Here is a 10,828-nt window from a genome sequence, read left to right as displayed (position 1 = left end):
CCACCTTACCCACCATAAACACAGAAAGAAGAAAAGGAAGAGATAGATTGAGGATTTAAGAGCCAAATTAAGGTTCAAGGATGGAGAGCAAGGGCTTAGCTACATAGTCCAAACAAAAATACTGTACAAATAGGGTATAAACAATTTTTTTTTGCATTCTCCCGTAGAAGGATCTCAATGAGACACCCTCACTTTTCAAGAAGTAAGATCAAGAGTTTCAATCACATTGATCTCCTGGGAGTGAAGGTGAGCTGAGATAAATATTAATGTACATTCTCTCATGAAGCAACTTCTCAAAAATGAACATCAATTGGGAGGGGGAAAGATCTAAGTGGATATGGTACAGACATGAGTACATGCATATATATATATATATATATATATATATATATATATATATATATATATATTAAATACAATGAGTTCTTTGCATTTCCTTCTGTGAGTTGATTGTGCGAAAGCTTGGTGGATTGCCAAAGTAGTCTGGTTCCTTGTCTATCTCATCTGCGAAAGCAAATGATTAATTGTGTGTTAGAAATCTTAAACGAAAAGAGATGATCGTTTTGTTTTATTATACGCTTGGAAATCAATTGTTTGCTTATAAAACCATATTATTTGCTAGTCTTAGATAAGCTGATATTCTCAAGAAAATTTTGCACATTTACTGATGGAATTTAATTATATACTCTGAATTTTGGATTAACATTCCAGGTAGAGTCAGTAAATTAATATCCAAATAATTCAAGCATGGAAGATAAAAATTACCAGAATTTCTCAAGGTGATAAGACGAGAGCTCCATGAATTGTCAAAGCTTGGAATTTCAAGGGTCCTTCCAGCTATGTACATCCTAAAAGGAAGTACAATGGGAAAGAGAACAACAAAATTATATTGCTGCTGCAGTTAGCGATTTAATTGAGTGAACAACCAGATAAAAAGAATCACAGCGCAGAAATTACCATGTTTGAACAGAAGTCATGCATTTGCATCCTTTGATGGGGAATCAATTGATTGCCTAAGTCTCCGCAGATGTTCAGCTATCTCAGTCAAGAGTTTGGTTCCTTCACCATCCCTCTGTAATGTCATAGCTGCATGTTTTAAGAAGCCGCTCTCTGCTTCAATGGCTCTCAATCTCTCTCTAATTAGTGACACTTCTCTTGTAAGAGTTACCTTATTTTCATTTCCTAACAGCACGAAAAAAAAAGTATCTGCACTTGGACAAAAAGGATAGAAAAAGGAGGTAAGAAAATAAACAAGATTCATTTACCTTTTCCTCCGGATCCATGCTTAACCTCGTTTGTTTCTAAAACATGAAATCCTTCATCCTTAGATGTTTTAATTTTCTCTTCAAGATTTGTCAACAAACCCATGAGATACGATCTCTCCTTCTCAAAATCAATATGTGATTCATCCACATTTTCCCCTCCATATTCACCAGATTCAAAAGAGCAGTCATTTACTCCATGTTGATCTCCTTCATCAGGACTGACACACGCTGATCTTTCACTAACGGATGACAAAGAATGAGAATTCCACTCTTGATAATCTTCATCTGCATCAACCTCACAGACCTCACTACCTACTTTCTTGATATGGCCATATCTTTCCCTATATGTCTCAAGTTCAGCTTCTAAGACCTTTATCTCTTCTTCTCTCTTCAAAAGCATGTCTTTCATGACCTGCATCGCCTCTTGATCATATTCCGCCTGCTCTTCCATCATTCTTTGGTACTGCAATGCCTCCATTTGGACAGCGGCTTTCTCTGCTTGTAAGCGAGTGATCATGGCCATGGCATTGTTTGCTGCAACAGCAGCGGCACTTCTTTCTTCGTCAAGTTCCATGTAAAGTGCCATGAGGGACTTGTGGTCCAAACGAACTTGTCTCTTCAAGCGATGCAGGATGTCATCGTCAGATTCATTTACTGTACTCGCGTCATTAGTTTCTGAAATGAATTCACTCTTAATATCCATACTCAATTTTCTAGGCCTGTGTGACCACCTAGGGCTAGCATGAGCTGAGTCTGACAATGGGATACCAAAAAATTTGTTTCTTGTAAAATTTGGCGTTTTCAAGGCATCATCATTTATCTCCTCCGAATCTGGTATTAGTGGTACAGTAGCAGCTTTAATATCCTCTCTACCTGTATGAAGGAAAGAACAAAATATTCTTACTCTTAAGTGTAGTTAGGAAAATAAAAATATACAGCATTTATAACTTGAGGAATTAAAAGTGTAGTTTGGACAATAGAAAAGAGTTGGTGATATTAGAATGGACTGTGCAGATATTTCTGTTGATGCTGAATCATTTCTTGCTGCAGAAAAAGCTTTCTAAAGCTCAAATTCTAACCTACTATTCCCCTGCTAACATTGTTTACTGATTTCATACAAATATCTACTGAAAAAGAAAGCTAGCATTTCTAGATAAACAAAAGCATCTATATGACTCTTCCCATCATATATCCTATTGATGAATAAAGTTATGAATTGTTATGATTCATATATCGTAACAGTTGCAAAATCAAGTACAACAACAAGAAGAAACACGACGGGAAAGAAATTGCTAGGGCGAGCACATACCTCCACTAGGGAGACCCTCATCAGCAGGAAGGTCCAAATCATTATCTGAGATGAACTTAACCTCTGTGTATTGAGTATGAGGCAATTCTAAATGGCGGGCTTCCTCATTTCTCCATGTCGTCAAGGGAGATCTTGGAGATGGAGCAGGAGCTTGAGAATAAGGATTTCCCTTCATTGATGCATTCCTGGAATATTTTGACTTTGTCTTTAGAATCTCCCCACAGCAAGAACACCTAACGATTCCGCCCTTTTCAATTTGGATGACCTCATCTTCCTTCTTTCCTGATTTTGTATCTACTTTCTTGTCATCCTCCACAAAGCAATCAATATCCTTGTGCAAAATACCAACTAGTGACTTGTACCTATCGCAATCAGCATCTTTCTCTGTTGCAAATGACAGAAGGCAGCCGTCGCACATGTTCCTAATATCAGACAGCTTCTTGTGGACATGACAATAAGCAAGGGAAGAAATGTCCTTCTTGTGGACTTCACAAATGGATTCATTGTAATAAAAGTTGGCATTCCTGTGAACGAGAATGTGATCGATCCTCGTGCAAAGTAAGCAGGGGACTTTCAGGTCGAAGAACTTGGCGAATTCATTAGAGAAAAAAGCAAGAAACCCCTCAATGAAAAGCAGAATGATCATCACCCATTCAAGAACAGCATATATGAAGAAGAATGCAAATTTCCCTGTCTTTTGTTCAACATAACACTTGAAAGATCCTGAAGCCATTTCCCTTTTTCTAAACTTGTTTTAAAAAAATTCAAGAAAGAAAAGGAAAATTCAGATTGGTGGGTTGTTTGTTGAGCACAAAAGATGAAGAAATGGTGGGATCAAAGTGGAAGGGAAGAAATGAAAAGGATCATGACCATGGTAGGAAAAGTGAAACCAGGATCATGACCTCTTTCTCTCTCCTGAATGTATCTTTCTTTGATTATGGAGGAATTATGATATTTTGCCTAGTTCAAAAGTGTCCAAAATATTGGATGGTGCTCTTCATTTTCAGTTATATGTAGTCAATGGTCACTCTTTTTTTTTGTTTCACAAATACGAGAGTACTTGGCGCTTCATTTACCTGAATTAACGGTCATCCATTGTGATGTGATTCTCTTCAAACAATGCGCCATGTGTTCTTTGATTCCAAAAATCTAAAAGACTTAATTAGTAGTAGAAAATAATCTATTATCTTTTCATTTACTCTTACCTGATTATTTTTCTACTTATAATAATCTATTACTCCTATCATTTGAATTACCCTTATCGAATAGAACCAATTAAAAAGAGGTAAAATTAAAAAGGAAGCTGGAGGAGTCAATTGAGTAAAACAAAAATACTAATACTCGTACCAAACAAATGAATGCAAGAGATGTAACTTGTAAATAGGTTTTTATCGTTTACTCATAAGTTATATGTTCTCACTTTAAAATAGTTAAAAGTTCAATTATTTAATTTGATACAAATATTTATAGAAATATTTGTGACACACTTCAAATTTTTTTAAAAAAATGACATATTTATTTTTATTTTTTTTGCAAACTTTTTAATCTTAGCATTATCTTTATTTAGGCATGAAATGAGTGGGAGGGAGTAGGTATTTTCCACCAACTCAACGTTCCGATACTCGTCGGACAGGGCACGTCCAAATGTGACAAGAGCACACATATATCTACATTCTACATCTACATCTATCTATAATATATTATCTACATCTATCTACAATCTACATCTACATCTATAATCTATCTACATCTACAATTTATCTATGTATAAGCTACAATATATTAAAAGCAGGAACATCATAATCTAAAAGTTAAATTACTAAATTACTCCTTTATTATTTATTAAAGTATCCTTTTAATTAACTTAAATATAATAACCTAAAACGTGCGTCACTTCGGCAAAGTCTCCTACAACAACAGACGCCACGAATAGACACCAAACATTAAGACATTTTTCTGAAGAAAAGTTGCCACCATTTTTATCCTCTTTAAAAATTAAAAAGTCTTATGACACTTTTTTCTTACTAATGGATTCCCCTGTTAAAGATGGAAAAGACGTGCAGAAATACTAGTATATATATATATATGTGCAAGCACGACGGTGGACCCTGAAATCTGAATAGTGAGCAGGTCAATCCCTGACAGTTGCCACGTCAGCTAATTGAAGTACCAAGTACCGCTGCTATACCCGCATTCTGCGCCACCCAACCACACCGTGTTCCGCCGTAATCACCATGAGCACTGCCGAAGAACAAAACCTGAGTGCCGACGGCGCAGCCCATCTGGACACCATCTTCAAGCAGAAAAAGGCCCTTCGCTCCTTAGTTAAGAGAGATCTCAAGTCCCTGGATCCTTCCCTTAGATCCCAACAAGGTACAACCAAAACACATAATCAAATGAGTTTTTTCTTTTTTTCTTTTATGATATTTACTGTTGGACCTCTATGTGGCTCATCAGATGAAGCAATACAAAGGATTGTGTTGGAGGCTCCGTGGTTTAAGGCTTCTAAGAGATTGTGCGCTTACATAAGTTGTAGTGCTTTGCGGGAAGTTGATACATCCCAACTACTGTCTCACATTCTCCAGAAGCCATCAACAGGTTTGTATCTCAGAGGCAAACTTCACCGCACACAATCACAGCAAAAAGTTCAATCTTCACACTTGAGTTTATCTGTGCATGGTGAGGCATTCTATTGCCAATCCGAATTGAGGTGTAGTAGTAGCTGTTGTTGTTGTAAGCATTAGAGAGTCAGCAAAATATTGGGGTTTGGGGTGGGGAGAGGATGCGGAAGTTTCTGATTCAATCTACTGTTTATGATAGTCATGAGGCTCATCCACCACCTTTGTTCACTTTCTCATCTTGGGTTTGTTCATTTGTTTCAATCGTACAAGCTAAATAAGTGGAGTTCTTTCTCCAAGAAAAAAAGAAGCTATATGAGTAGATTTCTGTTGTCATGTTTTCTGACTACTCATGTGGCAGATGCAATGTAATGACAGTATCTCAGAAGCACCGGTCTCTCAGCTCGACTTATGCATATATAATCAGATGATATTGAACAATATATATCTGTGAGCGTCGCCACAAAAAGGTTGTGAGTATAGTCTGCGTACACACTACCCTCCCCAGACCCCACATGTGGGATCTCACTGGGTGGTTATTGTTGTTGAGCATCGCCACAAAAAGGTAGTGAGTATAGTGGTAGTTCACATCCACTAGCTTATATCCTGATTCTGATGAAATACTAGGCAAACCTTAAGATACGTACCGTAATCTACAGAGTATAGCTATATGGCTGTTAATGCCACTATTCAAAATGTCCATTCTAATTTACTACTACCAAATGTAAGGTACAAGGACTTTTCTCATGGTGGTTCTCTTTTTCTTTACTGTATCTCTTTAGTGGTTCAATTCTTATAGAGCTTAATGTTGACTTCTTATGTCATTATCAAATCAGAATCGGATTTGCAAATGAGGAAAAAGCTTTATGTTCCACGTGTCGAAGACAAGAACAGAAACATGCGAATGCTACACATCTCAAGCATTGAGGACATGATTGCAAATTCAATGAACATCTTGGAGCCAGCTCCAATAGATGCTGAAGGAAATGATAGGGAAGATGGTATATATACTTCTTGTCTCCAAATGGAAAATTTCTTTTATTTGGTAGCATTTGGTATTCAAGTGATACTCTAATGTGGAAGTTCAAATCATGCTAGCACTCTTTTTGGTAATAACTGTATTTGGGAAATCCTTGATGTATGTGATCATAACTTTCCTAAAGTTCACATCTTGAATAAATTGATACTTCCAGCACTCTAACCCTCACCGCACTGAAAACTTATTTTGTATTTTGTAGATTCTGTCATAGTGTGGTGAAAGGTTCTAGAGATTAACTTTACATTTCATGACCGTTAACCTCTCCAATTTCTTTGTTTCTGATAACAGTTAGGCGATTCCTTTGGATATTATGCCCATTCCTTTTAATCAAACTAGTAAGTATGTAAAGGAATCTGTTTTGCCCGCGAATTCTCAGTATTGAAAGTTTTCTCTTGAAAAGTTATGGTTGTTGTAGGATATCATAATCATCAATGTTAAATATCTATGTAATATGGTTTTGTGCTAGTGCCATGGAGCACTCGTCTGAAACATGCAAGATACAAACAGGAGAATAAAAGTGAAAGCATCATAGCTTTTCTATCATTTGGCCCTTTCAATCTTTTGAAATTTTGCCTGCTTTAGATGGTGGAAGGCCTAAAAGATTATATGTTTTACAAATGGAGGAGAGCAATAATAGCTTTTTGAGTTCTTGACTTAAGGATGACCTTATGCCTTTTTCAATTTTGAGACTACTTTTCTGCTATGCCTTTTATTGATTTTTAAGAGAAGTGCGAGTTGTTGCTTGAGGCCTTCATCGAAAAGACTCAGTTATGGACTGGGCTATCGTTTGGATTTACATCTCTTATTCTGCAAATCTTGTTTGTCATGTACTTCTTATTTTTGTCCAGTTTGGTTTCGTTGGTTCTAAAAGTGAAATAGGACTATGGATTTAATGCTAGTAATTGAAGAAATTTTCATGTTGCAGTCTTGTTGGCGGATGAGCCTGTTGATTTGTTAATTTTACCTGGTAAGTACTTCCTAACTTTTCATCGTCAAACTTCTCGGATTCAAAACTTGAAACCAGATAATTTTGGAGTTGCATTTTGATTTCTGCGCTCTCTTTTTTTGAAGGACTTGCTTTTGACAAAGCTGGAAGGCGGTTAGGCCGTGGTGGAGGGTAGGGCTTTATATCTTTGACTCTTTATTTCATCCTCTTCAGAAGTGATAGGTTTAACTGAGAAGTGCACCTATGAAAAAGAAAAGGAAAAAGAAAATAAGAGAAGAGTCGTTATAAGTTTCTCCCTCTTCTATAATCCTAATATCCTCTTGTTGTTGGTGATCCTTTCTTCCTATGGCTTGTGAAACAGTTATTATGATACCTTCTTGACAAGATATCAGGAACGTACAAAGGAGCGAAATTGGAAGCAACCTCTCAAGAGTATGTTTCTTCGTTGCTTATTTCTAGGAATGCATGTGATAGTTCTGATTTTTTCACAACAGATGATTTTAGCTTTTTCTTTGAATTGCAGTTGCGCTTTCTTACTCAGTGCAGATATTGGATGAGGGCACTATACCACTAACTCCAAATGATGTTCTTGTTGATGCACTTGTATCACCTTCTGGTCTGATTCCCATTAGTCCAGCTGCACTGGAGATATGCCACTGATAAAGATGCTCTTCTAAGGACCTTCAGGCCCTAGGTCTACAGTTGCGCTGAATAGAGGTGACATAAAATCCTCTTTCACTTAACTAACTGATCTGACTGTGAAGAAATCATGTACTTTTAATTCATCAAGAGTCAAGTGCAAGGGTTAACAGATTGTTCTGTTTCATTGCATCTAGATAAAGCGCTTTGGGGAAAGTTCCTAATCTGTTGTATTCTACTGAAATTGAGTTGACAAAACTGAAGAAAACTGTGTTCCTGAGTGTATTGTATTCTACTAGTGTTAATTGTGTAAGAGTGCTCATATAACTAAAGCAATACCCTTTGGTTTGAAGTTAGTGTCTCTCGATGGCTCTCTACCTCCTTTTACCAAAGACCTTTTAAAGTAAGACACTTTACTTTAGTTATGTGAACACACTCACATAATTAAGACTAGTTATATGAGACACATGCTAAACTCTTTCCTCTTGAATTGAGCCTTTATGAAGTGAAAAGGTTTAAGATCTTTAATTACACTTGTGGGATTTTTATTTGTATCTTGGCTTAAAGCAAAGAATATGGAATATGTATCAAAAGGTTCTGTGGTAAAGCCTTTGTTTTGAATGAAGAGTTAAAGTAATCAATAGTAGTGATTATGAATTATGAGATTTGTGCAATAGTGGGGACTAGGTTTGAAATTCCATTTATCGGGTACTCATAATGCAGTCTAAACTTTAGGAGTCGAAATTCTTCCATAAGTTCTTTGAACTGCACATTAAGGACACGTTAGAGGAATACATTTGAACAAAAGAAGCATATTACTCTCAGGAAGGAGTGTTTATAGTTCGATTTGATCCATTTTTCATCTAAAACATTGTATGTTTATATGCTTAATTACATATGTGATCAATATTTCTGTACTTATATTACTAAGTAGGTTCGACTCTTTTTTTTTTCCTCAAAATTTTACAGGAAACTTAAGATGTATCTTAATTATTTGGTACTGCTGTAGGCTCGTACGGGAACCTTTGCATTTAAAAAAAAAAAAAAAAAACCTAAATAACCTAAAAATGGGTTCGGCTTGGTCAATTTTTATGAGGTCCCCAACTGGTGGTGAATATTCTTGTTCACCATGCAGATCTCACACTTGAAGAAGCAAGTAGAGTATTATCTATGGAGTGAACTTTTCTCTTACCTTTGTCTACTTTACTATGTGTTGCTGACTCTGTATTTTTCTCTTAGTTTGGCATCTAACCGTCCTTGCAAGAATCTGGTATAGAGCAATCAGCAGATGCTAGTTATTGACTAAATGAGATTTAAGTAAATCAAAAGGACTGAGTTTAAAATTTTCCGTTTTTGATGGAATGCTTGCTAATAGTCAGACAAAAACAAAAACAAAAAGGCGGAACTTTTAATGCATTTAAAAATTAGTTCATCACTGTTTTTGGTTATTCCAAGAAAAAGTAATTTTTTTGAGAGAACTAGCGATGTGGTTAAGATTAGTTGCTTGTTCTCGTCATTCTCTTCCCCATAAACATGAGCATATTTCGCTATTCAGTTTATGTCACGTATAAAAACTACTCTGTCTCGTATTAACAGTTGTGATTATTAAAAATAGTTATCTCAAATTATTTATTATTTTAGAAGTTCAAGACAAAATTGATTATTTTTTTCTTTTCTACCCTTAGTAATAATTGTTCTTGAAGATAAAGACAACGCATAAATATTCAATGAAAAGAGATTATATCGTAAAAACCTAAATAAGGGTAGAATAGTTCAATTTCTTTCCTAATTAATATTTTTTAAGGGGCATGTAAAAAAGAAGCACGACAAATAATATGAGACAGAGGGAGTATCCCATCAAGAGTTGATGGATAAATCTGCTTTTTCCATCTTATAATTCTCCTAGTACTTTTCAGCTTCGTTCTTATTTCATCACACAGTAAGTAAATTTTCATTTCTATTTCTCCAATTAGTTACAATGCTACTATATTGTTATGTCTTTTCTTTTTCTAAGTTTTTCCTTTGGTTGGAGTACTTTACAACTTATAGATGCGTGGTATTTATGAGATTTATTATTCAGCTCTAACCTGGACATCGCACAATTTGTTAGATTTGTTCACTGTAAATTCTCTTTTTATGTTTTTGGACAATTATCACCTCTTTAAGTAGCTTTTAGGGGTTGAATTGAACCTAAGGACTATTAGAACACAAAACCCATTACTGATCATCTTGCGTTATTCAATGTTATGCCAATATCTTGCTAATTCCAGCACTAAGCATGTAGGAGGAGGGAGAAGGTCATGTGAAATTTCTTCTCTAAGACCTTTCACATTCTTGTTACCTTATCTCAACATTGGATGCAAATTTATTAGGAAAAAAGAAAATTATTGAATGCAATTTTTTTGGGGTGTGTAACTAAAAGATCAACTTTAACTTTAATCCTTGTCATTTTGGGACGAGATCGCTCTTTTACTGCAAGCTAAAGCCATTGAAAACAAATTTCCAAGAAACTAAGTGGAAAAAGATATATATTCTGCAAGCTGCAGGGCTGCTTAGTAGTTGTACAATGATCTATAGCTGAACATTAACAAGAATCATTTATGTTTTTGACATTTGTTTTTAAAGCTTTTTGAGATGCAAAGTTATCATCAATTACTTATTTCTTTTGTTATTAATGTTTTTTAATAATTCTTTTTCAACTGACAATATAGCTTGTCCATTTAATCTTTCTTGACCATTGTTTATCGAGCAAGATTTTACCGACTTTAATTTTTTTTTACAACTCCTTTTAATTAATCCCATATATGCACAGTTTGTAGCATGAATTGTTAAGAAAACATTTCTTGAGCATCAAATAGACCTTAATAAGAACTTCTTAAGTTAGTATTGTTTGACATGATCAATCTCAATTGGTTTTTGCAGAGATGGGATGAGTGGAAGCTGGTCTTTGTCAAAGGTGGAGGGCAATGCATAATTCCCTATACTTGTTATGAGCATGCAGGTGTAAAGAGG

General features: G+C 35.5%; 2 protein-coding genes across 3 annotated transcripts; one reads left to right on the top strand and one right to left on the bottom strand.

The window, feature by feature from the left end:
- Window positions 1–252: 252 nt before the first annotated feature.
- LOC104232478 (probable myosin-binding protein 5) lies at window positions 253–3,539 on the bottom strand. Its single transcript, XM_009785702.2, has 5 exons — window positions 2,575–3,539; window positions 1,266–2,138; window positions 958–1,182; window positions 766–848; window positions 253–504 (listed from the first exon to the last, which is right to left on the bottom strand). The coding sequence occupies exons 1-3, from the start codon at window positions 3,305–3,307 to the stop codon at window positions 974–976; spliced, it is 1,815 nt and encodes a 604-aa protein (XP_009784004.1). The 5' UTR covers window positions 3,308–3,539; the 3' UTR covers window positions 253–504; window positions 766–848; window positions 958–973.
- A 973-nt stretch (window positions 3,540–4,512) lies between these two features.
- Window positions 4,513–10,828, top strand: LOC104232477 (5-formyltetrahydrofolate cyclo-ligase, mitochondrial). Of its 2 annotated transcripts, XR_712338.2 has the most exons (8): window positions 4,678–4,947; window positions 5,032–5,172; window positions 6,029–6,193; window positions 7,157–7,198; window positions 7,303–7,348; window positions 7,539–7,609; window positions 7,701–7,894; window positions 10,739–10,828. XR_712338.2 is itself a non-coding variant. In XM_009785701.2 (7 exons), exons 1-7 carry the CDS (start codon window positions 4,809–4,811, stop codon window positions 7,835–7,837), a joined length of 741 nt encoding a protein of 246 aa, XP_009784003.1. In that variant the 5' UTR covers window positions 4,513–4,808; the 3' UTR covers window positions 7,838–8,168. The 2 variants fall into 2 exon arrangements, 1 of the variants encoding a protein (XP_009784003.1); XM_009785701.2 differs by lacking the exon at window positions 10,739–10,828 and having other exon boundaries at window positions 4,513–4,947; window positions 7,701–8,168.

This window comes from Nicotiana sylvestris, chromosome 10 (genome assembly GCF_000393655.2).
Source record: "Nicotiana sylvestris chromosome 10, ASM39365v2, whole genome shotgun sequence".
NCBI lineage: Eukaryota > Viridiplantae > Streptophyta > Magnoliopsida > Solanales > Solanaceae > Nicotiana > Nicotiana sylvestris.
The sequence above is the reverse complement of the archived record's forward strand: the minus strand, read 5'-3'. Positions and strand labels throughout refer to the sequence as shown.